At 58.0% G+C, this 25,906-nt stretch overlaps 1 protein-coding gene across 5 annotated transcripts in view; it reads left to right on the plus strand.

The window, feature by feature from the left end:
• KIF21B (kinesin family member 21B) overlaps nt 1-25,021 on the plus strand; it is a 45,515-nt gene extending 20,494 nt beyond the window's left edge. Inside the window, exons 10-36 of one of the 5 annotated variants that reach the window (XR_003542126.2) lie at nt 29-92; nt 915-1,139; nt 1,411-1,492; nt 1,971-2,088; nt 2,362-2,553; nt 3,165-3,364; nt 3,521-3,628; nt 4,046-4,114; nt 4,506-4,735; nt 5,129-5,276; nt 5,375-5,569; nt 6,330-6,431; nt 6,553-6,718; nt 7,026-7,086; nt 7,380-7,437; nt 7,894-8,099; nt 8,568-8,642; nt 8,781-8,894; nt 9,519-9,557; nt 11,663-11,799; nt 12,052-12,232; nt 13,770-13,934; nt 14,485-14,602; nt 15,305-15,475; nt 15,914-16,113; nt 16,550-16,806; nt 17,361-25,021. Coding sequence is in view for 3 of the 5 variants with exons in the window: in XM_027728908.2 (XP_027584709.1) it covers nt 29-92; nt 915-1,139; nt 1,411-1,492; nt 1,971-2,088; nt 2,362-2,553; nt 3,165-3,364; nt 3,521-3,628; nt 4,046-4,114; nt 4,506-4,735; nt 5,129-5,276; nt 5,375-5,569; nt 6,330-6,431; nt 6,553-6,718; nt 7,026-7,086; nt 7,380-7,437; nt 7,894-8,099; nt 8,568-8,642; nt 8,781-8,894; nt 9,519-9,557; nt 11,663-11,799; nt 12,052-12,232; nt 13,770-13,934; nt 14,485-14,602; nt 15,305-15,475; nt 15,914-16,113; nt 16,550-16,649 (3,524 nt within the window). In the remaining 2 variants the exon portion in view is untranslated. The other 4 variants (XR_005562944.1, XM_027728910.2, XM_027728908.2 and 1 more) reach the window with 4 other exon arrangements.
• Nucleotides 25,022-25,906: the final 885 nt, after the last annotated feature.

Raw genomic sequence — 25,906 nt, forward strand, 5'->3', positions numbered from 1 at the left:
CGACCCGCCTGTGCCTCTGCCCCTGCAGGGGATGGTAACGAAGCCATCGGCACCCTCATCCAGAACTACATCCGGGAGATTGAAGAGCTGAGGTGAGTGGGTGCAGGGCTGGTGTGTCACTGGGGTCCTGGTGTCTGGGTCCGAGCCTGGGTGTCTCACAGCTCGCTGCCTCCAGTGTCGCTGGGGTGAGCTGTGAGCCCCGTGGAACAGCAGCTGATGGCACTGCTGCTGCAGGGGGTTGTAGGAGGCCCAGCCTTGGTGCTGGGCAGTGCTTCGGCCATTGTTGTCCTTGGTGTAGGCATTGATGGAGGGGGTGATCCTGTTGGGAGTGCCTGGGGTCTCTGAGGGACTGCTGGCCCCCCAAAGTTGGGTCCACCCCAGTCTCTTGCATGATCCTGGGACCCTGTCTGGCAGCGTTGTGACTTTCTGACCCATCAGTACCTGGAATGGCTTAGTAGCGGATCCATCCCTGGCTTACACCATCCGAACACATCGTGTTCAGTCTGTAGAAGGGAGACCTTAGAGCCCCTTCCAGTGACTAAATGGTGCTTCTGAAAAAGAGGGAGAATGATTTTTTTCTTTCTTTTTCTTTTTTTTTTTTTTTTTTTAAGCATGGGCACATAGCAGTGGGACAAGGGGGAACAGCTTTAAACTAAAAGTGGAGAGATTTGGGTTAGAAGTTAGGAAGAAATTCTTCCCTGTGAGGGTGGTGAGACACTGGCACAGGTTGCCCAAAGCTGCTGTGCCAGTCCCATCCCTGCAAGTGGATGGGGCTTGGAGCAACCTGGGCTAGTGGAAGGTGTCCCTGCCCATGGCAGGGGGTTGGAATGAGATGAGCTTTAAGGTCCCTCCCAACCCAAACTGGGGGCAGTGGGATGGCCCCTCTTTGACTACATCCTGTTTCCACTCCCTAGAACGAAGCTTCTGGAGAGCGAGTCCATGAACGAGTCCCTGCGCCGCAGCCTGTCCCGAGCCTCTGCCCGGCCCCCCTACTCCATGGGCTCCTCCCCAGCTGCTGGCCTGGCAGGTCTGTGCAGCCCCGCCGTGCCAGTGGATTCAGAGGCCTCTGATGTCCTCCGACGGGCCAAGCAGGACCTGGAGCGCCTGAAAAAGAAGGAGCGGAGGCAGCAGAGGAAGAGGTGAAGGCAGAGGTTTGGGGAGTGGAGAGGCTGCCTGTGGGTTTGGCTGCTCCTTGTGGTATTGGGTATCCTGCTTCACTTATCCACCTGGATGTCTGGGTTCCCCTCCCAGCCCTGCCTTGCTGGTGCCTTCTTTTTGCCCACCACACAATTCCAGAGGCTGTTTTCCCCAGCGGGTCCAAAAGCAGGCGGCTGAGGGTGGTCCCAGCGGGACCTGTTTCCAGGTTCCCTCACACTGGGACTTAACAACCCTGCTCTGCTCCCCCCTTAGCCCAGAGAAGGAGGCGTTAAGGAAGCAGCAGAAACTGCAGCAGGACAACGGGGAGGAGACGGATGAGAACGAGGTGGAAGAGGTGAGCGGGCATTGTGCTCATACCGAGGGGTTGTCTGGGTGTGTAGTGCTGTGATTGCCCCACATGGGACAGGGACCAAGCCCAGGCTGGCCCTGAAGGAATTTGGAAGGGTCGTTTTGCTGCTGCAGGGGGCAGTTGGATGCTCCCCGGCCAGCCCTGCTGTGGAGCAAGGGGTCCACAATTTTGGAGGCTTGGTTTCAATTGGCACAGGTGAAGGGGGGTTGGGCAATGCAGGGCTGCTCAGCTGGGAGGGGATGGATGCAAGGATGGATGGGGCACAGAGCTGCTCCTCTCAGCAGTGTGCACTAGGGGTCCAGAAATGGTGCTGCAGCCCCTGGGCACCCGGTGTGCGAGGCTGAGCCCCACTGTGGGGGCCGTGGTGCGTTGCTGTAGGGTGAGCTCAAGTTTGGAGGAGGGAGGAGCTGCAGAGAGAAGAGCAGGCCGTGCTGCAGGCTGATGTTAGGCACTTCTCTCTTAGGAGGAGGAGGAGCAGGATGAGAGTGGCTGTGAGGAAGAGGATGGGCGCGAGGATGAAGATGAGGACTCGGGCAGTGAAGAGAGCCTGGTGGACTCAGACTCGGATGCAGAGGAGAAGGGTAAAGTGGAGATCTGTGTGCAGCCCTGGGCATGTGGGGGCATTGCTGGTGCCTCTGGCAACGAGCTCTGCTCCTGGGAAGGCAGAACCCCAGGACTCTGGGGGACTTGGAAGAGCCCCAGGGTTGCTGCAGCGCTCTTTGGGGTGCTGCTGCTCCCTAGCAATGTGGGTTCCCATCAGCTCCTCTGCCCTCTCCTCGTGCTGTGGCTCATTGGGGCCATGGGAGCGATGCTCCCCCACCCCTCCCAGCCTGATTGTCCCCCTCTGCCTCCAGCTGTGAATTTCCAGGCTGATCTGGCAGATCTGACCTGTGAGATTGAGATCAAGCAGAAGCTGATTGATGAGCTGGAGAACAGCCAGCGGCGCTTGCAGACCCTCAAGCATCAGTATGAGGAGAAGCTGATCCTACTGCAGAACAAGATTCGGGACACGCAGCTGGAGCGGGACCGGGTCCTGCAAAACCTCAGTGAGAACCACCTCACCTGTGGGATCCCACCCCTGCAGCATCAGGCCCCCAGTTCCTGCTCCTGCCCAGCTGACTCAGAGTCAGAGCATCCACCCCTGGCATGCAACACTGGCTCTGGTAGAGCTCTGTCATCCTCTGCCTCTGCTCAAGTCCCTGGGACCCCCCAAGACCCTGCTTGTCTTGCTATGGGAGCAGGACCAGTCAGCACAGAGCTCTGGACCCTGCTGGTGCTGGAGAAGGATGGCAAGGCAAAGCCTCTTGTAGCACTGAGCACCACTTCATGAGCCCCCACCACTTCAGTGAGGACACCAGGGGCAAAAGACCCTGTGCTGTGGCTGATGTCCAGGCTAAACAGGGCAGGGTCACCCATGCTGTGGCTGTGGGTCTCAGTCTGCAGCTCTGCCAGGAGACACAGCTCAGCCCAGCAGAGTCTCCACCCCGTGCTGGACCCTTCCAGCAGGATCCCCAGACAGACCCCAGCCCACAGCGGGGTGAGGGGGGGCTATGGTGGGACAGGGAGGAAGCAGTGCCTGGTGTGTCCAGGCAGGGTATGTGGGTGCAGGAGGATCCCAGGGTGCATGGCTGTTGCAAACCCTCTCCTCACCCACCAGGCACCATGGAGTGTTACACAGAGGAGAAAGCCAACAAGATCAAAGCAGACTATGAGAAGCGGCTGAAGGAGATGAACCGGGACCTGCAGAAGCTCCAGGCAGCCCAGAAGGAGCACGCTCGCCTGCTCAAGAACCAGTCCCGCTACGAGCGGGAGCTGCGGAAGCTGCAGGCAGAGGTGGCCGAGATGAAGAAGGCAAAGGTACCTGGATGTGCCAGGGCAGGGAGGGATCCCCCGAACAAGCCTGGCTTCCCGCTCGGAGCAATGTTTTCCACTCTGGTGGCAAGTGCAGAGCATCTGTCTGCTGGGTGGGCGGGTGCCCGGGGCGGTCGGGGCACACGGAACCCTCCGTTGCAGGTCGCGCTGATGAAGCAGATGCGGGAGGAGCAGCAGCGGCGGCGGCTGGTGGAGACCAAGAGGAACCGGGAGATTGCACAGCTCAAGAAGGAGCAGCGCCGGCAGGAGGTGAGAACCCAGCTCGCCATGTGTGCCCGTACAGGGGGGCTGGCCTGGCTGGGGGGGTGGTGTTTGTCCTGCTCTGGCGCTCCAGGTGCTCAATAAATACTTCAAGTCGGTGAAGCTTGGGGCCCTGCTGTGCCCATGGCCTCGCTGGGGTCTGTGCAGCCCCAGCACAGCACACCTGGCTGGCTGGTTCCTGAAGCCTTCCCTCAGCTTCTGCTGTGGTTGTGGGGGATGCTGTGGGCTCCCTCCCCTGCCGTGTGCGGGAGTCAACGTGCAGTCAGGGCCAGCTGGAGGCTGGGAACCTGCTCACTGTTAGGATCAGGAGTGAGATTGTGCTAAAGGGAGCCCTGGGACTGAAGCTATCACTGGGGTGAATGGACAGGACCCCAGGGGTGTCTTTTTTCTTTCTCCCTCATGCAGTTCCAGATCAGGGCTCTGGAGTCTCAGAAGCGGCAACAGGAAATAGTGCTGCGGAGGAAAACCCAGGAGGTGAGGGGAGTGGGTTGTCTCCACACAGGTCCCAGCCCCCCCATACAGGGCTGGGCCCCCAGTGCCTGGCTCAGAGAAACCCTGTCCTTTAGACAGGACCAGCTCTGGGAGTGGGGTTCCCAAAAGGGTGGGAGGGGTTTGGTGGCTCAGGAACCATGTGGGAGATGGTTGCAGGCAGCAGCAGAATTCCTCATCCTGGACAGCAGAGCCTGGTGGCAGGGGTGGGGATGAGGGAGGAGAGGGAAACCCATGAGGCCCAAATGTCCCTGGGCTTTGGGTCTACAGAGCTGCCGCTCTTGGTCCCATGGGGACCACGGAGTGACATCAGCAGGTTTGGGCTGGGTGGGGGTGCCCAGCTGACACCCTCTCCTCTGCCCTTCCTCGTGGGCAGGTGTCAGCACTGCGCCGTCTGGCCAAGCCCATGTCAGACCGGGTGGCGGGCAGGACGAGCCAGAAGCCGGCTATGCTGGACTCGGGCGCAGAGGTCTCGGCCAGCACCACCTCCTCCGAGCCCGAGTCCGGCGCTCGCTCCGTCTCCAGCATCGTGCGCCAGTGGAACAGGAAAATCAACAACTTCCTGGGAGACACCTCGTCCTCTGTGAACGGGGCTCGGCCTGCCAGGTCAGGGCAGGGGCTGGGTGGGTGGACAGTAAGGCATCCCAGAGATCCCCGTGCCTGGCTTTTGGCTGGTGGCAGAGGTTGAAGGCTGGCTTCTTAGTGTGCACTTGACCTGTATTAAACTAATGACCCTGTGACGGGCTGTGCTGGCAGACTGTGACTGACTGTCACCTGGGCTTGAGCCCAGAGCTGGCCTTCCACAAGGATTAAATGCCATGGCACAAACCCTGCCGGGCTCATCTCTTTTCCCTCTTTGCTAAGGGGCAATGGAAAAGTTGGGCAGATGGCTCCTCTGCTTCTGGCCAGTCAAAGCCCTGGCATCCTCCTGGGGCAAGCCTAGCTCTCCAGCACAGTGTGGCTGGCTGCCTATGTGCCTGTTCTCCCTTCTGGCTGCAGGAAGAAGTTCCCCAAGAAGGGCTCAAGCCAGACCTTCAGCAAAGCCGCCCGCCTCAAGTGGCAGTCGCTGGAGCGGCGCATCTTCGACATCGTCATGCAGAGGATGACCATCGTCAACCTCGAGGCGGACATGGAGAGGCTCATCAAGGTGGCCGTGGTGCTGGGGATGGAGAGGGCCGGGTGGTGGGTGCAGGACAGGGGGATGGCTGTGCAGACAGTGCCAATCCCCCTTCCCTTTTCCCCCAGAAACGCGAGGAGCTGTCACTGCTGCAGGAGGCGTTGCTGGGCAAGCGGGCGAAGCTGCAGGCAGAGAGCCCCATGGAGCAGAAAGGGCTGCAAGAGCTGAATGAGGAGATTGAGGTGCTGGGGGCCAACATTGACTACATCAACGACAGCATTTCAGACTGCCAGGCCACCATCATGCAGATTGAGGAGACCAAGGTGGGCAGTGGGACTGGGCCCAGTTGTCAGGGGGAGAGCGAGAGCATCTCTCTGTGGCAGGAGTATCCTCTGAGCTGTGTCACACTCGCTGGGGCTGCACCCACACAGACACTTCTCATTAGGTGGTTAATTGTGGAGAGGAGTGCTGGCAGGTCCTTGCATGTCCCTGGACAAGCTGCTGTCATCCCACTGCCCTGGAATTGTAGGGAAGCTGTGGCCCCCCATCCTGCCCATGGTGCTTATGGTCACTCGTCCCCATGGGAGCTTCATGTGCTGGAAATGTCCCAAGAGGACTGGATTTTTTCCCAGCAGAAGCTATCCAGGTTTTGTGTCCGTTTGTGACACTGGGCGTGCCATTGTGCAGCTCCTGATCCCCCTCAGTGTCTGAAGCCCAAAATGGAGACTGTGTGCTGTCCCTGGCTTGTCCCCTGGGGGATTGGCAGGGAAGGAGAGCTGCTGTTAATTCACACTAGGCTTTGGATTGTGTATTCAGGTGAGCCTGGTGTCTGTTTGGTGTCTAATTAAGCATTGGCCCCAGAATTTCTGTAGCAGTGCAGAAGCCCTGCAGGTTGTGTTGGACAGCCCCGTGGCCAGATCTCCCCAGTAGCCACTGGGCAGACTGGGGAGGACGAGTGTTGGACTGGGCAGTGCTTGCAGGATGATGGAGGTGCTGTGTTGGCCATGGAGCCCCTTCTGCCCATCCCTTGTCCAGCAGCAAAGCTCCGCTGCTGCAACCAGCACTTGTCTCTCCGTGTTTCAGGAGGAGCTGGACTCCACGGACACCTCGGTGGTGATCAGCTCCTGCTCCCTGGCCGAAGCCCGGCTGCTGCTGGACAACTTCCTGAAGGCCTCCATCGACAAGGTGCAGGGCCAGGCTGGGGTGTGGAAGCGTGACAGGGTTTCTCACAGGGTGCCAGGGTGGGCACCTGGTGGTGGGGACCTGTGACACTTGCCTGAGCCCCAGCGTGGCTGTCCTTCCCCAGGGGCTGCAGGTAGCCCAGAAGGAGGCCCAGATCCGGCTGCTGGAGGGGCGACTGCGGCAGACAGACGTGGCCAGCTCCTCACAGAACCACGCCATCCTGGACGCCCTGCGGGAGAAGGCCGAGTCCCACCCCGAGCTGCAGGCGCTGATCCACAACGTCCAGCAAGGTGGGACCTGGGCTGGGCGTGTGTATCCTCAGGCCAGGTGTGCTCATCCGCTGGCCTGTGGGGTGGGGTGGGGTGTCCACCCTGTGCCGGCCCTCCAGGAAGCACCTGGAGGTGCCATGGCTGGGACCCTGCCTCGAGGGTGATGCTGGGTAGGGCCGTGTGCCCTGGCCACCAGAACAACAGGGACAAGGAATGGGGTCACCCCTCACAGCTGCCTGGGGTGTCCCCTCCACTGTGTGGCTCAGATGGGGCTGGGGACAGTGGGGTCCCCTCTGCGCTGCTGATGCGCTGCCTCCCTCTCACACAGAGAACGGCTACACCAGCACGGATGAGGAGGTCTCAGAGTTCAGCCTGGCTTCAGATGGGAGGTAAGCACCAGCCTGGTGCTGTCTGAGCTGGTGGTGCCTGGGGCAAGATGCCTGGTGCCATTCAGGGGACCCTGTGGATGAACAAAGCCCCGCCGGAGCTTTTCTGTGGTGCCCAGCCCTTGGTGGGGGGAGCAGAGATGTCTCTTGGACACCAGTGGGGAGTGATGTGGTCATTCCTTGGAGAAAGGGTGCTGGGAGCAGGGGGTAAACCAAGGAGTCTAGTGACCAGTGGCACCAGCTTTCTGAAGAGAGTTTGGCAATGAAGATCTGTCTTTGCTCTCTTCTCCTTGCAGCATCTCCCAGTCTTTCACCATGAAGGGCTCAGCAAGCCAGGATGACTTCAAGTTCAAGGTTAGTTGGCCTTTTTGTGTGGCCCTTGTCACAGGGACTGGGAGGAGGGATGGAAGGATGTTCAGCAGTGCTCCAGGCCTCTGCTCTGTGGTCTGAACCTTGGGGAACCAGGCTTAGCATAGGCAGTATGGCTGATCCCTGGATGGAAGGAACCAAGATCTCCTGGTACTGTGGTCCTGAGATACCAGAAACTTGGGAAACACCCACCACACCAGCCCTGCGGATCTGAGTGGCATCAAGGAGGACCCTGTGCAGGGCAGAGGTGGAGGGAAGCAGCCTATACAGTTCTGTATAGGCTGTCAGTATGTTTGTTCTGAGCATGGAGAGCTGGCTGTGATGGGCATCCCAGTGTGACCTGGGGGAGCTCAGCCTCCTGTGGCCAGAGAGCACGAGCTCCCCACCCCACAGCACTGGCTGCTCCCGCTGCCCAGCCCTGAGCCCTCTGCCCTGCTCTAGGGAGAGCCCAAGCTCTCGGGGCAGATGAAGGCGGTGTCAGCTGAGTGTCTGGGACCCACACTGGACGTCTCTACCAAGAACATCACCAAGTCCTTGGCATCCCTCATGGAGATCAAAGAGGATGGGATCGGCTTCTCCATCCGAGACCCCTATTACAAGGAGAAGGTGTCGCGCACCGTCAGCCTGCCCACGCGAGGAAGCACCTTGTGAGCATGGGGTGATGGGTCTCTGGGCACTGGGAGGCTCGTGGAGGCGTGGGCCAGCCCATGGGAAGCTGTGTCTGGCCTGTGGAGGTGGAGAGGGGTGAAGGTGAGCCCAGTCCAGCATCTATCCAGGCTTGGCTGCAGCAAGCAGTGGTGGATTTCTCCATCGGGACTTGGAGAGTGTTGAGGAGTATGTTGGTATCCTTTGCAGATGGAGAGGAGGGTGCTTCAGGAGGAGGGAAAGAAGGGGGTGTGTGAAGGTCCCCAACTCCCTGCTCTTGGTTATCAGCCACCTTGGGCTGCCAAAAGCCTCCGCGCTCAGGGCTGCCTCGAGGCGTCCTCTGACTGTGTGATGGTGACTCCAGGGCGGCCCAACTTCTATTTACTCTTGTGGGGGAGGACACGGGTGTTCATTGTGGAGGGATCCCAGTGCAGGGCAGGCACCCACCCTGCTCTGTTCCCTCGCTTCAGTCCCAGGCAGTCTCGAGGCTCAGACACTTCTCCCCTGACAAGGCGGAAATCCTACGACCGTGGGCAACCTGCCAGGTGAGCCTGGGAGAGACGGTGGTGTGGCTGGGGGAGGCTGGGTGGGGAAGGATGCTGTCTGGGCAGCTCTGCTGGGCCCTGCTGGTGCCAAGTGAGCAGCTCCCGAGTCGTACATCCCTCTGATCCTTCCCGGCTCAGGCCTGCAGACATTGGCTTCACACCTCCCTCCTCCCCTCCCACCCGCCCGCGCAACGACCGCAACGTCTTCTCCCGCCTGACGAGCACCCAGAGCCAGGGCTCTGCCTTGGATAAGTAAGTCCTGGTGGGGTGGGAGTGTGTGAGTGAGGGGGACCCAGACCGTGACAGCACACACGTACCAAGCCCCGTGGGGGCAAAAAGGAGCACCAGGACTTGGGTTGGCTCCAGCCAGTTGTCCTGTCACCACTTTACTTCCCCTGCTTCTCCCTGTGAGGGAGCAGCTGCTGTGCCAGTGCTGTGCTCCTGCCCACTGTGCCCCCTCTGAGTTCACACTCCTGGCTTCTGCCTGGAGACAGGACAGTGCCAGACCTGGGGCCCTGGAAGGGCGATGGAACAGGATGGGGTGAGGGGGTGAGGGCTCACAGGAAGCTGATGGACTGGCATTCACCCACAAATGCTGCTCCAGCCTGCCCCAGGTTGGGTGCTGCCCTCAGCTCGGACACTGTTAGCAGCGCCGGCGTTCCCTGATGGAGACCTGCTGTCTGATCATCACATGCCCTCTGCTCCTCTGCTCTCCCCTGGTTCTCCATGTGTGCTTCTCTTTCTCCCTCTCTCCCCTCCTCCTCTCTATCCCTACACTGGCTTGGATGCAATAACAATCCTCCACCTCTGACTCCACTGCTGCCTCCTCTAGTCTGGGTTTTCTCTCCCATAATCCTGCTAATTTTCTGCCCCTAGGTCTGATGACAGCGATTCCTCTGTCTCGGAGGTGCTGAGGTATAGACAACTTTCTATTTATTATCCCTTCCTCCGCTCCTCCTTTCTCTGTCTCAGGTGCCTGCTCTCCCTGTCCCCACATGCTCTGCCTGCACCTTGCTGCTCTCCCCCCCTCCCAGCTCGTGTGTCTGTCCCCTCCTGGCATGCCACCTCTAGTGCCTGATGTTGTCCCCTCGGTTGCAAGTTAAGAGCCATTCCTGCTTGGATCAGCCCTTGGAAACACGGCGCTGGGCTCACCTGCGGGCACTGGCTGGTTTGGGGTTGGCAGCATGTTCTCCTCCATCTCTGATGGGTTCTTGCCAGCCTGAGGCCACCGTGTCCCACACCTTCCCCAGCTCTCCAGCAGGATGGTGGGGTGGTGGGGAAGGGGACAAGTGACCCTGGGTGCTTCCAGTGTGTCCTTCGTGTAAGCTTCTTCCAGGCAAATATCTCAGGTTCTCTCCGTGCCTGGTTGTGCTTCCCTGGTGCTGAGTTGGGGAAGGTTGATCTCTTTCCTAAAGGAATCCAGTCAGATTGTGGTGCAGAGCTCAGCCTTGGGGTTAAGGTGCTCCTGGGCTTCTCCCACTGCACCCACCTGCCTGTGGAGGTTTCCCAACACAAGGACCAACTTTCCCCCATCCTTAGGGAACATCAGCCTCATTGTGGCCTTCCAGTGCCTAAAGGGGCTTATAAAAAATAGGGAGAGTGACTTTTTACAGGGGCAGATAGTGACAGGACAAGGGGGAACAGTTTTAAACTGAAAAAGGAGGGATTTAAAACATATGTCAGGAAGAAATTTTTCCTGTGAGGATGGTGAGGCCCTGGCACAGGTTGCCCAGAGGAGCTGTGTTCAAGGCCAGGTTGGATGGGGCTTGGAGTAACCTGGTCTAGTGGAAGGTGTCCCTGCCCGTGGCAGGGGGGTGGAATGAGATGGTGTCTAGGGTCCCTTCCAGCCCAAACCATTCCATGATTCTGTGAGCAGCTCTCCAGCACCTGGGTGTCCCCTCACTCTGCCTGTGACCTGAGCTCCTGCAGGCCCCCAGTCGCTGGGGGAGTGTCAGCAGACCAGTCTGGGCTGTGTCACTTTGAGCAGTTTTTAGTCAGGCAGACACACACAGTCAGTGCAAAACATCTCACCCCACGCAGTCAGGATTTCCCCTTGGACTCAGTGACACTTTGAGACTGGTGGAAGCACCAGGAGTCAGGGGAGGGCTGTTGGGTTGGCATTGCTAAGTGCAGAGCTGAGGAAGAACCATCACATGCATGTGATTCCCAAACCCAAATTAATGAGCCTGTGCTTATCCTCATGACTAACGCAGACCTTGCCCTTCCCCAGCCCCACACTGCAGTTTCCCTGCCTGTAAGAAGAAACCAGCCCAGCCTGGGGTCCCTTGGCTGTGGGTGGCTGTGCTTGCTGACCAGGCACACCAGGGTCCCAAGGGTCACACATGGAAGGGTTGGGCTGGTGGTCCTCAGCACCCTCAGCATGTCTGAAGTAGAGGGGATTGGCAGGTGCTGTGTCCCCTGGGACAGGCAGCAGTGTCCCTTGGAGGCAGGTTTGGCAGGGGGAGGTTCTCCTGCCCAAAGCTAGTAGTGGTTGCAGGAGCAGCCACTGTGACAGGGATGTGGGGTGCAAAAGCTGGTGCTGCCCTTTGTCACCCTTGTGGTCTGTGTAAAGGAGCAGGGCCCTGTCTCCAAATGTCACCAGCTACAGGCTGACGGCCCCCAAGGGACTGGGGTGCTGATATTGGTGCCCTGAAACGTTTATCCCAGCAGAGCTTCCAGCTGGAGAGGGGGCAGTTTGTCCCAAAATAGACCTTAGGGCCAGTGAGCTGGGTCTCCTGACCTGTCCTGAGTCTCTGCTGCCCAGGCACGAGAGGTTTAGGGGGAGAGCAGAGGCCACTGGGCAGCCTCCCCCTTTCCCAGTCTATTGCCGGGGCAGAGGTGGGAAGGGGCTGCCCCTGGGGAGACTCCTGGGGTTTCCTACAAAGACCTTGGCTCAGACATGCCAGGTTCAGCTGGGCAGTGGAAGGTGCTTGGTGTGAGACAGCTCTCCCATGCCCTGGGACTGTGGGCACAGTGCCTCTCCAGCCCTGCACTGTACCTGTTCTCTCTCTCCCACGAAGGGGCATCATTAACCCAGTGGGTGGCACCAAGAATGCCCGGACAGCCCCACTGCAGTGTGTCTCGGTGGCAGAGGGACACACCAAGCCTGTGCTCTGCCTGGATGCCACCGACGAGCTGCTCTTCACGGGGTCCAAAGGTGCGTGGTGGGCAAAGGGGGCAGGGGAGGTGCGGATGCTGTGGGAGCAGGTTGGCATTGGGAATGTGGGAAGTGCTGGGCACTGCAGGGACAGTCCCTGTCTTCAGCGTTGAGCCCTGCCCTGCCCCAGTGCGGGGGCTGGCTGGCTCCTTTCCCTCTGGCCCTGTGGGAGGGGGGAGATGCTCAGAACAGACGTTGTCTCCTCGGAGGAGACCCGCCCTGACACTCTCGGGAATGTTCTTCCTCCCACAGACCGGAGCTGCAAAATGTGGAACCTGGTGACGGGCCAGGAAATCGCCTCCCTCAAGGGTCACCCAAACAATGTGGTTTCCATCAAGTACTGCAGCCACACGGGGCTGGTGTTCACCGTGTCCACGTCGTACATCAAAGTGTGGGACATCCGCGACTCCGCCCGCTGCATCCGCACCCTCACGTACGTCCCTCGGCTCTGGGAGACCCGGGGCACTCTGGGCATCTCTGGCTTTGCAGGAGCCGGTCCCAGGACCTACAGGGGTTGGGGGCAGGGCCAAGTAACAGCTCCTTTAGTGCCAGTTTGCAGTGCTGCTTCCTTAGGGAACAGGGAGGTTGTGGGAGAATTTGGGGTGAGGAGAGCCATGGGGACCTTCTGCAGAGAAGACTCAGGATCACGGAATCACAGAACATGTTGAGTTGGAAGGGACCCATCAGGGTCATTGAGTCCAGTCCCTGGCCCTGCACAGGACACCCCAACAATCCCACCCTGTGCCTGAGAGCATTGTCCAATTGCTTCTTGAACTCAGGCTTGGTGCTGTGACCACTCCCCTGGGGAGCCTGTTCCAGTGCCCAACCACCCTCTGGGTGAAAAACCTCTTCCTGATATCCAGCCTAAAGCTCCCCTGACTCCGCTCCAGCTGTTTCCTCAAGTCCTGTCGTTGGGCATGAGAGTGAAGAGATGGGTACCTGCCCCTCGTGAGGATATTGAAGACCACAATGAGGTCTCCTCTTAGTCTCTTCTCCAGCTGAACAAACCAAGTGACCTCAGCCATTCCTTGGCTTCCCTTCCAGACCCCCATCCTCCTCTGGACACTCTCTAATGGCTTAGGTTTTTGTATTGTGGTGCCCAGAACTGCTCCCAGAACTTGAAGTGAGGCCACCCCAGTGCAGAGCAGAGCAGGACAATCCCCTCCCTCACCCAGTGATGCTTTGCCTGATGCCACCCAGGACATAGTTGGCCCTCCTGAATCACATTCAACTTTCCATTGACCAGGACCCCCAGGTCCCTTCCCACAGATGTTCTCCAGTCCTGCTGTTCCCCAGTCTATACACACAGCCAGGGTTGCCTCATCCCAGGTGCAGAATCCAGTATTTTCCCTTGTTAAGGGTCAAGAGCTTTGAAGAGGTTTTGCAGCTACTCTGAGAGTGGCCAGGAGAGCCAGCAGCTCCAGAGGGGAGACACAGCCCCAACAGCATCGTGGCTGGGTAAATCTCAAGCTCTCCAGTGGGGAACTCAGATCTCTGTGAGGAGTTTGAGGACCAGAAAGGAGCATGGAGCAGGCTGTAGCTGTGGCTGCCAGCTTGAAGTAGGGCTCAAACATTAGGGGAGAGTATGGTGGACCAGAGTTACCCACTCACTCTGGCCCAGAGCTCCTTTCTCTGTCCAGCCTCAGCTCATCTGCCTTGGCCTGAAGGTGCTTTCCCCTTGGTGCAGAGGTCAAGACCTCTGCTTCCCTATGCTGGATGCCAGCACTCACCAGCTCTTCCTGTGTGAAGCAGAAAGGAATGGGAGGAGAGCAGAGTGGCCCTCAGATGGAAACCAGGGCCCCATGCTCTGTGTCATGCACAGACCCGACATCCTTGGCTGCCTCTGCAGGGTGGGCACTGGTCTGGGGGACAGAGCTCCTGTTGGTCTCATTGTGGCCAGAGGGACAGTTCCTCAGTGGCTCTGATCTCCACTCATCCTCCCCCCCTTGACCTCTCTCTCTCCTCTTTAGATCTTCTGGACAGGTGATCTCTGGGGACGCCTGTGCTGGGACCACCACCCGCACGGTCACCAGCGTGCAGGGGGAGCACCAGATCAACCAGATCGCCCTCAACCCCACGGGCACCACGCTCTACGCCGCCGCCGGGAACGCCGTCCGCATCTGGGAGCTGAGCAGGTGAGGGGGGTGCTGAGCTGGGCAGGACACCTTGTGGGTGCCTGAAATTATCCCCCTGGGAAAAGCGAAAGCCTTTTTAGTAATGGAAGTTGACTGGAATAAGGAATTTCAGGGCCCGTTCCTATGAGACCTGAGGAGTGATGAGCAGCATTGGAGCTGCTTGGGGTGGGGGCTTTGTCTGTGCACTGGGCAGAGCTCAGGAGAAAGGGGGAAGACAAGTGGGATGAGCAGCACTACCCCCTGGTTTTGCCCTTGCCCTCCTACCTGCCTATTGGGCACTGAGCTGCACACCCTGTGCTACAGCCTGGGCTCTGCAGCCAGATGTTGGCACACTTTCAGGCCGTGTAGCCAGATGTTGGCACACCCTCAGACTGCCTTCCTTCCCCAGCGTCACTGGGAATGACATCTCCCTGCCCACTGTCCCCCGAAGGGAATAACCCCTCCTGTGGGGCTCCAGTGCTGGGTGAGGGGTGGGTGGTCTCTGCCTGGGAGGGCCCTTTGGAGGAGCTGCAGCACCCAGGAGGGGGCTGACCTGTGCCCTTGAACCCAGGTTGCAGCCTGTGGGAAAGCTGAGCGGCCACATCGGGCCCGTGATGTGTCTCACAGTGAACCAGACAGCGAGCAACCACGACCTGGTGGTCACGGGTTCCAAAGATCACTACGTCAAGGTACTCTCTTCCTTGGGGATCAGCACCCCCTGTCCTGTAGGGAAGCCCAGATGTTGGCAACCCCTGAGGTCTCTTCTCTCCTTCTGAAAGCTGAGCCCAGATTCTGTTTTCGCCTCTGCATATGAGGTTTTCACTTGTATCCTCTTCCCAAATCTTGCCTTTTGCTTGGTCCACAGTGCACCTTCTGAGAAGGATTTGCATTTCTCTTGTCCCTCGGACTCGGTGGCTGGGACTGGCCTGTGATGGCTGACCCAGATGAGCAGCTCACCCCGTTCTGCTCAATTCCCCCCCCCCCTGCCTGATATAGATGCTTTGTGCCTGCTCGGTCACAGCTCCAGCACAGCAGGAGCCTGTCCCTTCATTTCAGGTTTTAGCAAGTTGAATTAGAGCTGGCACCAGGCAAGTGAGCAGGGATGGTGAGATGGTGAGTGAGACAGGATCCCACTCAGCTGTCAGCTTGGCTTATGGGGAGTGTAAAGGCTCACCAGGAGTAAAATGCAACAGAGTGGGGCTGTCCCTGGTGACAGATCTCCTCTGGTGGTGGCAGGACCCTCAGCCCCAAAAAGCCTCAAGCTGGCAATGCCCACTCCCCTTTCCAGCACCATTCTGGGTGCCCTGAGCCTAGAACACAGAGATCCTCAGGAGAGGGCCAGCTCTGTGCCCAGTGCCATCTGTGGTCTGTTACCCACTGCTCTTCCCCAGGTGTTTGAGATCACAGAGGGCATGGTGGGCAACATTGGCCCAACTCACAACTTTGAGCCCCCTCACTACGATGGCATCGAGTGCCTGGCCATCCAGGGAGATGTCCTCTTCAGCGGCTCCAGGGACAACGGCATTAAGAAGTGGGATCTGGAGCAGCAGGAACTTACCCAGGTCTGGAGGGGAGCACAGCACCAGTTCTGCAGTGATGTGGGGCAGAGGGATGTTGCTGCTGGGGTCTGGGGGGGACCCTTGTCCAGGGATGTAGTGCCAGTGTCCTGCGTGGAGCTCACCAAGGAGGACATTCCTGATGCTGGGCCGGGTGTGGGTGAGGGCACTCGGGATTGCCAGCTCCCCCACAGACAGGCTCAGCATCAGCTGTAGTGTGGGGGGTTGTGTTCCCCTCTGAGTTCAGGATGGTTGTCTCCGGCCCAGGGGAGAAACCAAGCCCTGACTTTTGAGTCCATCCCCTTGGCTCCTAACTGGGCATCACCAGTCCCACAATCCCAGGGTGTCACTGAGGACCCAGCTGACCGGGTTGGGTGTGTGAGGCTGCTGGTGGTGCTGCAGCTGAGGTTGGTCATGACCTCTGCTCTGTGCCCATCCCTGCAGCAAATCCCCAATGCCCACAAAGACTGGGTCTGTGCCCTGGCCTTCATCCCCGGCCGCCCCATGGTGCTGAGCGCCTGCCGAGGAGGTGTCATCAAAGTCTGGAACGTGGACACCTTCACCCCAGTCGGGGAGATCAAGGGGCACGACAGCCCCATCAACGCCATCTGCACCAACTCAAAGCACATCTTCACTGCCTCCAGGTGAGCCTCAGGCCTTCTGCCCCCACAGCCCCTGGGAAGGGGGAGACCCCGGGGTTGAGCTGTCACCCCTGGGCCTGGGTGGGTGTGTGCTGGGTGAACAGGGAGCGGGGAGGGAGGGAAGGGGAGAGTCTCACAGCTTTCTAGTCCCTCCACGCCTTCATCTCCTCTTGCCCACTTTAGCCTGCCCATGGCACGGCCTGCCCAGCACGGTGACAAGAGCTGTCCCCAGCCATCCCCTGCCCACTCTGGTGACGCCCTGGGTTACCCCCCATGCAGGGACCCCTCTCCCCCGGGGCTGGGCATCCTCTGCTGCTCTTGGGGAGCTCTTTGGCAGCAAGACTCTGATACCCTCTTTTCGACCATGTCCCTTTTTTCCCTTCCTTTTTCTCTGTCTCTCTCTGTCTCTCCTCCTCCCCACCTCCCATCTGTGCCACAGCGACTGCCGGGTAAAGTTATGGAATTACGTGCCTGGGCTCACCCCTTGCCTTCCACGACGCGTCCTTGCCATAAAGGGCCGTGCTACTAGTCTGCCTTGACCCTCCTGCTCTTTGACTCTCTTGCTCATGTGCTCTTCTTCTGTCTCTCCTTCCCTTTTCTCTCCATCTCTCCCTCCCTCTGTCCCTCTCACTGTCGGTTTTGCTCTTCTCTCTCTTTTTTCCCCTCTTTCTCTCTGGTCTGAGCTGCTTCTTCACGGTATGAAACTATTCTGCGTTTTTCCCCACTTGATAAGTCTTTGCTAGAAGGGACTCGTCCCCTTGTCCCAGCCATGCCCCCTGCCTTGGTTTCATTTGCTTTTTGGGTTTTTTTTCCTTGCCAAGTGCCCACATCCACTGTGGCAACTCTGTGGAAGCCGTGGCCTGCCCACACCTTTGCATGGATAGTGGGTTGGGAATCAGCAGCCACCCCCAAATCAGCCCGTGCCCCGGGGGGACTGAGCAGAGCAGCTCCCTGGACATCAGTGCTGGGACCAAGGGGGGCAGGAGTCATGGTGTGGGGTCAGCCCTGGAGGTCACCATTTCCCTTTGTCCCCACCTGCTGCCAGTGGGCTGAGCCCCATTGGGCCTGCCCGCTCCCCAAAGTGCATTGGGCAACCTCCTGCCAAGGGAAAAGGGCCTGGAAGTTCTGGGGGCTGCATGCTGCCGTGGGTGGGGAGGGGAGCATGGCCCCTCGTGGTCCTCCGTGCAGCGTCTGCGGGGCTCCTGCCCCAACCCCTGGGTCATGCTGTCCCTCTCACCTTTGTTCCTCAGCGACTTGACAGTGAAGCTCTGGAGTGGGAGGAGGTTGCCCGCGGGGTCAAACTAGGAACTGCAGAAAGACTGGAAGGCTTGGGAGCAGGGTGAAGGTCAGGGTGCCTCCCCCTGCTATTAGGACTCGCTCATCTACAGGAGCACTCAGCCCAGCACAGGGATTTCTTTGTGCCTGACCCAACGGGGTGGAGGATGCCTCATGTGATACTTTGAGCACTGCCAGCTCCTGTGGGGCACTGGCAGCTCTGTGGGGCACTGACAGCTCCACCTTCCCTCCTGCTGAGGTTTCTCGATGGCTCTCCGGTGACCAGGAAATATTTCATCTCTCCTCTCACCCATCCTGCTGTAAGGACTTCTGGGGGTCAGAGCTCCTTGGCTCCTTCTTGGAGATACCCAGTTCCCTCCTGCCACTGTGGGCTTGTGTGGCCTCTGCTGTGATGTGCTGCTCTGGGGCTGGTTCCTGCAGGAGTCCTTCTCCACAACCACGAGGACATTTGGTGTCTGCTGGCCAGGACACAAGTACAGAGGGTGCTTCTCTGGAGCCATTACTCGTGGGACACCTCTCTGCTGTGGGGGCTGCAGAAGGATTTCCTGGTACTCCTATTCTTCCCCATCCTCTGTCTACCTGTCCCCTGCAGTTGGAGGTGGGCACCTCTGAGCTCCTTTGCCATGTCCCATCTTGGGAGACACAGCAAGCCTGGAAAGATCTCTGTCAGGCAACTTCCAGACAAACCTGCTGCAGTTCCCTTCGAAGTTCTTCAAACCCCAGCTGTAACCACAACTGCCCCATGGCTCTGGGCTCTTCCCCACGTGCCCACCCTGCTCTGCAGCGGGGAGGGATGGGCTGCTTAGCCCTGTTCTGGACACTGTGACCCCCAGCACGGGTTTGTGGTGTGTTCCTGCAGCGCATTAACTCCCTCGAGGTGGAGAAATGAAGCAAGAATGGAGGTTACAGGGCAAAACAGCCAAGGCTGGATTTGTCAGCCCCACTGCCGTGGCATATCTGTCCTTCCCCTGGGCTCTGCCCTCGGCCCTCTGCCTGGGTTGGAGCTAGCTTAGGTTGGGCCTGCTGGTCTCCATGGATCTGGGGATGGAGAGGGCCCAGCAAGGCCTGGAGCAGCTGGAGTCTGCTGTGCCAGGAGGAGAGTAAGGAGGGGGTTGCACACACTGGTCTCGCACAAGTCCCCTGACTCTCCCTGCGCTCGAAGGACAATCCTGCAGCAGATGCACAATCCCATCTCCGTCCAGGAGTGTTTCCCCAAGGATGCACCTTCTCCAGCCTCCTTCCTCTCTCTCTCCTGTTCCAGGGGCTGGCAAGGCCCTGGTCTCACACTGGAGCTTCCCTCCATTTCTCCTTTGGCCTGTTGGACCATCCCCTGCTCTGTCCTGCCCTGGGCCACACAGAGCTCTCATGGGGTGGCTGAGGAGGCTCCAGGATGGGTGCTGCCTCACATGCTCTCCTTTCCCCTTTGTCACAGAAGCAGCAGCACTTGAACTCAAATTTAAGGATTTCTCCATGTGATCCCACCAGCACTGAACTGGGATCTTGGAGGCCAAGGGTTCCAGGACCTGCCCTATAAAGCACAGACCATTTCCCCTCTGCTCTCTCCAACCATGGTGACACCTGGACCAACCCCAGGTCATTTGCTATCAGCCCTTGTTTTACATATTCTGGCTGGAGAATGGGGATTCCTCTGCATCGTGAAAGACAGGAGCATCTCTGTTGAATTGATGGGGTGGGGGGGTTGCCTTTTGGGGGGAAAATTCCATCCTACTGACTTGCCTTGTTGGAGGGCGTATGGCATGTGTGTGTGTGACCCTGCCCAGGACAGTCACTGGTCCCCTGTGATTGTGGCTGAGCCCTGCATAGCCAGGACTGATGAGTGTATTGAGGTGAGGAGCCCACCCATCCCGTGGGACCTGTGGAAGTGGGGGCACAGCCAGAAATGTCCAGGGCACCTCAGCCACCCAGGAACGCACAGACATGGGGGTCTGGAGGATGTGTCACCCCCCCAAGCCTGTCTTGGGGAGGGTTTCCCTGCTCATTCCTCAGCTGGTTTAACCTTTGCTTGGCCAGAGGGGGTGTGTGTGTGTATGGTGGGGTGTGTTTGGCTGTAGCCAGCTGTCACATGTGCATCGATGTCTGCACTGAGATCTGCCAGTGCCTGCCTTGAAATCTCCTGCTGCTCCTGCTGGAGGGGAGCTCTGGGGGGCCTGGGGTCGGACCTGCCTTGCTTTTCACCACCAGTTTCTTCCCGTGTGCAGGCTACAGGTGCCTGTTTAATACTCCAGGGCTGAGTGGCCAGTCCTGGATGTGCTGAGCATCCCTTGCAGCTACTGTCCAGCAGTGTGTTGAGGGGCTTCAAGGCTCTTGCTGCCTGTGGAGGGAGGGAGCTCATACTGCAGCACTGGCATCCCAAGGGGGGGGTTCTTTGAAGTGAGGGGTGTTGTGGTTTAGGGATGATTTTCTCCAATTTAGTACTCCCACTAAAACCATGCATGGCTCGCTCCCCCTCCCAGTCCCCTGCTGTGGACTGGAGAGGAGAACTGGAGGCACAAAAGGTAAAGATCATGGGTTGAGTTAACAACAATTTACTGAAAAACATCAATGAGGGAAGAAAACAAACAGTAACAGCAAAAATATTAATAACAAAAGTGTACCAAAGAGAGTGATTCACATGCAAAATGCTCACCATGGAGCCCCTGACCTGACCCCCAGCCATGTTACCTTGACCAGAAGAGACCCCTTCTCCCTGGAAGAGAAGAAATGGATTCTGCCCCTACATATCTCAGTGGTATCAGGGTACATTGTGCACTGGGCACTAAAGCCTTATACTCTTGTGGGTCTGATGTGCCATCACATCCACACAGTCCAGTAGATCCGACTGCCCCTTTCCTCCACCTGGCTGGAGGCAGGGCCCCTCTAGTCTTGGTCACAAATACTCATTGCTCACTTCTTGTAAATATGAACTGGAGGTCCCTTCGAGAGGATCAGAAGGAACATCAACCCTCCTCTTCTGTCTGCGGACTTGCCCACTGGAAAGTGGAGTGGCATTTATCCTTGAAGGATTTCTGTGATGGTTGTTCTTCCTCTCGACTCATGTACCCCTGCTGCTGGGGCAGAGGTGGGTTTTCCATCCCATTTCATGTCTTCTCTGTGGTCATGTAGGTAAAACCACAGGTTATCTCATGGTGTGTCCCCCCTCTCTGGAGCAGGGGGGCACTTGCTCCCAGTAGCAGAAACTCTGAAACTTTTGCCCCATGGATTTTGTGCACTGGACCTCCTCTGGATCTACAGGGGACTGCTTTTTATTTGAATCCCTGTAGATTAGCTCCAGCACAGCTGCTTCTCTCAGCCACTGGATACCTTTCTTTGTGGTGTTCCACTTGTCTCGGTGCACTGTTGGATCACCCTTGAGAGAACACCTTTCCCTCACACTTGACAGTCACCTCCAGAGGCTGAGAGTTTCTGTCCTCTTCCCAATCCCCTGGTCAGTGCCCACATCCCAGCACAGGGATCCCAGCTGCTTGACTTCACTACTCTCTAGTTTCATGTTGTGGGCTGTGATACCCCAGCCCTGGAGCAGCCAGGTCACCAGGGGCTCTCCTGGTGACAGCTGAAATCTTTTCAGGTATCTTGCAGCTCCCCGAGATGGGGATCGGGTGATTATCTCTGGCCCTGCCTCCTCCTCCTGTTCTGAGGGCCCTCCTTCTCTTCATCCCTCACTGTGCAAACTGATTTGGTCTTGGATTTCTTGTTCTGTGCAGGGGTGACTGTTACCAGCATGGATTGTTCCTCTGGCTCAGCTGCAGTTTGAGTGGCCACGGTGCCTGTTGCTCTGTTTTCCTCCTCCTCCCCCTCTGTCTGGTGCTGTCTGGTGACAAGCAGTGTCTGACAAAATAGCAGCCAGGGCCCAGCACACAGCAATGAGTTGCTCCTCTCTGGAGTTGCCACAGCATTCTCCTTGCAAATATTCTGTCACTTCATCAGGGTCCTGTAGTTGTTCAGGGGTGAACTTCCAAACCATTTGAGCAGAGAATTTTCCCCAAAACTGTCCCATTTTTCTCCCACTTCCATGGCACTCGTGACTACCCCTCCTTGGGGCAGATCTCTGAACAACCTTTGTAGAAATCTCTTGGCTCTAAACACAGTGTAGGCTGCACTGAGGAGACCTGGCAGGCTTAGCAACAAGAACATGCTTTCCTTAACATCCAAAGGGAATTCAAAAGTCTCAAAAGCTGTTGTAACAGGCCTGAAGGAGTAAAAGGGGGTGAAAGGCTGGGGAAAATCATCCTCCCCTGTTCCTCCCCACAGACTGGGTACTGTTATTAATGGACTCCCAAAGGTAAGAGTAGGAGAGTAACATTGAAAACATCCCAAACGACCTTCATTGCTCTTGATGTTATCATGTCACAAACTGATATCCCACACTACATCAACAAAGCAATTCTGATCCCTCTCCCTGCTCTGAAAAAGAGCACCTTGAGGAGCACATAGGGGAATATATGCAGGGTTAGGTACCACACCCCCATGAACAGACCAAGCAGCATTGTGACCAATGGCTCTGTCCCCGGTACAGCAAATGCTTAGATCCAATTTGTTTCCAGCCTGTTCTGAGCAGATCTGTTGTTATCTCAACCCTTTGAGCCCCACCTTGGGTGCCAAATAAAGCTGTCGTGGTTTAGGACTGGTATTCTCCAATTTAGTACTCCCACTAAAACCATGCACCGCTCCAGGGTAAAGATGAGAGGTTGAAATAAGAACAATTTACTCCAAACAGCAGTGAGAGAAGAAAACAAACAGTAACAGCAACAATATTAATAACAGAAGTGTACAAAAGAGAGTGATTCACATGCAAAATGCTCACCTAAGAGCTTAGCCTGCTACCACAGCTGGAAGAGATGACATTAGGTGGTATAAAATAACCTCAGGGTCCTGGCCATGCCCCCTCCTGGCTACTGCGAAAATTCACCCTGTCCTGACCAGAACAGGGGCAGGGGTGACTGTGATCCCATCTCTGTGTGTGTCTATGTGTGTGTGTATGTCTTAGTGCCTGTGTGGGGTGATGTTTCCCATGCAGGAGAGCGTTTCGGGGGGGTTGATCTGGTTTAGCTACCTCACGGTGCAAGCTGGGTGCTGTCATCGTTGGGTTTCGTACTGGGGATGGGGTGGGGAGGTTTTTTTTCCTCTTAATTATTGTTATTGTTATGGTTTTGACACTTGAATTCATCCTGGGGACACGTGGCCTCACTCCCACCTTCCTGCATGTCTGAGCCGCCCCCTGTGTCCCCCTACCTGCCTCCTCCTGGGCAGGGCAGCAGGACCAGTGTCCTGCTCCCCTGCACTGCCAGCTCCCACCTTTGGCAGTGGGATTCCTGCTCCCCTGCTCTGCCAAGCTCCCACCTTGGCAGTGGGATTCCTGCTCCCCTGCACTGCCAAGCTCCTACCTTTGGCAGTGGGATTCCTGCTCCCCTGCTCTGCCAGCTCCCACCTTGGCAGTGGGATTCCTGCTCCCCTGCTCTGCCAGCTCCCACCTTTGGCAGTGGGATTCCTGCTCCCCTGCACTGCCAAGCTCCCACCTTGGCAGTGGGATTCCTGCTCCCCTGCTCTGCCAGCTCCTACCTCTGGCAGTGGGATTCCCCAGCCCAGTTGCAACACTGAGATTTTGCTCCCATTGCTGGTGGGATGTTTGGACTGAGGCCTGGCAGTGTTGCTGTTTGTTATTGGGTTGATTGGCAGCCTAGGAGTGGTCCATCTTGCCCTTGGAAGGATGGAAAGGAACCTCTGGAAGGTTTGGCTCAGCCCACATTCCTGCCTCTGCTCTCATGGATATTCTCTGTGGATTCAGGGAAGTCCTTGTCTGGGAAATGTCTGTGCAAAGCACATTGCTGGAATGGGCTGGTCCTAGCCCCCATTTTCCAGAGCCTGCTGCAGCTGTATGGCAGCAGGAACTGGGTGCTGTTAAAACCCTTGCTCAAGCTGGGAGTGGTCTGTGAGAAGCTGATTCTGGTGTGTGATGTTTGACTTTCCACTCCCAAAACGTAGTTGAGTCTAGATCCAGTTCCAGGCACTGAACATAAACGAGGATAGCCCTGGAGCCCCCAGCTTGCCTCCTGCTCTGGGCTGGACCCCGTTCCCCTGGCACAGTGAGGTTTGGGAAGCTCTGAGCCACACTGTCAGTTTGGGGGGCAGGTCTGCCCAAACACTAAAGCACAAGGTCCCCACATGTAGGTGGTTAGGAGGGGTGGCCCCTTGGACTCTGGCCCTTCAGAGCTCAGATTTGGGCCATGGGCTGGGGCAGCTGAGGAGAAGGTGGGCTGGAATGAGGGCTCTTTGCCTGCCAATGGCCACGGGTGAGCTGTTCCATCCCTTTGCTGGCTGCTCTCTGGGGCTCAGGGCTTGCCCTGCTGCACAACTGAAGTCCCCTCTGGTGGTCCCTGAGCCTCTCTGACAGCCCCTTCAGGGCAGGGACATTTTGGAGCTGCCTTCGCACCATGCACCTCGTTCTCTTCACCCTTGGGTGCCTTGGTTTGTGCCAAGCGTGTGATCATACCTGCAGTCCTTCCTCAAATTTCTGGGTTATGGTTTTGTCCCCAGGGCCTGACTCTTGCACCAGGGGTCTCCTCACCCCCAGCACACAGGGGTCGGCTCCAGGCTCTGGGGGGGATGCAGGGCTGCCCCAGAGCTGAGCTTTGCACAACAGGGGTGGACAAGACTCAGAAGCCCAAAAGCACTGGATCCCCAAAACACTGTGAGTCCCCGTGGGAGCCTGAGCACTGTCTCCTTTCTGGCTCCTACAGCCCCCATGGCACAGGATGGGCTGGCCAGCTGTGACAGGAGCTCTGGGGTCCCATCCTGTCTCCCCCAGGTACATTGTTTCTCCCCACCATCTCTGAGCACAGCTGCTTTGGGGTCTCAGATGCTGCCTCCTGCCTTGGTGCTGCCAAACCAGTGCCTGCCTCCCAGGGTGCTCTCCCAGTGCCCCATCCCAGTCCTTCCCCTGCCCCACGCTGAACAGGGTCCAGGTACGATCCCTGTGGAGCACAGGGTTCCAACTTGCTTTTCAGCAGCTCACTGGAACTTCACTGTCCTGCAGGCTGCACGCCCTCCTGAGCCCCCCTTCACCCTCCTGGGGAGGGAAGGGAACCCCCGGCCCCTCCAGGTGCTGCATGGTGCTCACCTGTAACTGAGAGGGAGCCCAGCACAGACCCGAACCCCCAGGAAAGTACAGCCCTCTGCCTTCCTCCTGCCCCGGGGCGTGTGCCCTCATCCATCACAGCTCTGCCCTGGTCCCTGCCAACTGCTCCACCTGGCCTGGGACCCCCCCATCCAGCCCCACACGGGGCTGGGGAGCTGCAGCACCGTGTCGCCTGCTCCGCCACCCCTTCCTGCTGCACAAGGAGCACAATAGCAGATGCCTTTTCTCACTCAGAGCTGTTTCCAGAGGCCAGCTGCTGTGAAGGCTGGTGGTGTCTCTGGGGGGTTGTGCAGCCCAGCCCCGGTCTGGGTCTGTCAGAGCACGAGGTGTGTGCGTGTGTTTTATACCTTGGTGTGTTCCTGTAAATAGTGTAAGTTATTGCGGTCTCCTGCTGTACGTTTTTCAATGGCTGTGTTTGTTCTTTGCCTTTTTGTCTTTGCAAATAAAATGTTCTGAGATGAAGGGATGGAGAAGAGAGGTTGCTTTGAGGCAGAGAAGAACACAGCTGGGAGCCCCCATCTCCTCCTATCCCCATGTGCCTGGCCCAAGGAGTGGGGCAGAGTGGAGGGGACTGTGACTGCAGCCCTTCTGGCCCTGCCAGACAGAGTGGAAGGTGTCCCTGCCCCATGACAGGGGATTGGACTTGGTGGCTCCTAAAGGTCCCTTCCAACTCAAACCATTCTGTGATTCTATAATCCCATGTGTTGAGAGAAGGTTGGACAAGAGGAAACAGCCTCAAGTTGTACCAGGAGAGGTTCAGGTTGGATATTAGGGAAAATTTCTTCACCAAAAGGGTGGTCAGGCACTGGCCCAGGCTGCCCAGGGCAGTGGTGGAGTCACCATCCCTGGAAGTGTTCAGAAGACATGTGGATGTGGCACTTGGGGACATGGTTTAGTGCTGGGGTTGATGATCTTAGAGGGCTTTTCCAACCTGAACGATTCCATGATTCGAAGGTGACATGGATCCTTCCAGGCACCAGGTCCTCAGGCAGATGTGGCACAACTGATCTTGCTGGGGCAGAATTCAGGGGCTGAGGTGGAGGAAGCCCGGACCAAACCCGGCTGGCTCTACCCCTCTCCTGGCGAGGAGGAGCAGGAGGAGGGCTCCAACCAGGCAGCCCCCAATCCAGCGTGACAGCCAACCCCTTCTGCAGTCAGAGCATCCCTGACCCTGCAGCATCGCGTCAACCCCCCGCCCTGCGGGGTACCCAGGTCCCCCAGCGGGCAGGACCCTGGCACTGCGGGAAGGTGCTCCTGGGGGACGGAGCTCGTGGTGGATGGAATGGCAAGGTGAGAGGGTGGCTCTCGGGGGACAGAGGCTGCCGAGGGGAGCGGTGGCACGGGGCC

Source organism: Pipra filicauda, unplaced genomic scaffold, assembly GCF_003945595.2.
Source record: "Pipra filicauda isolate LSUMZ 115617 unplaced genomic scaffold, ASM394559v2 scaffold172_size1731463_pilon, whole genome shotgun sequence".
In the NCBI taxonomy this organism is placed as follows: Eukaryota; Metazoa; Chordata; class Aves; order Passeriformes; family Pipridae; genus Pipra; species Pipra filicauda.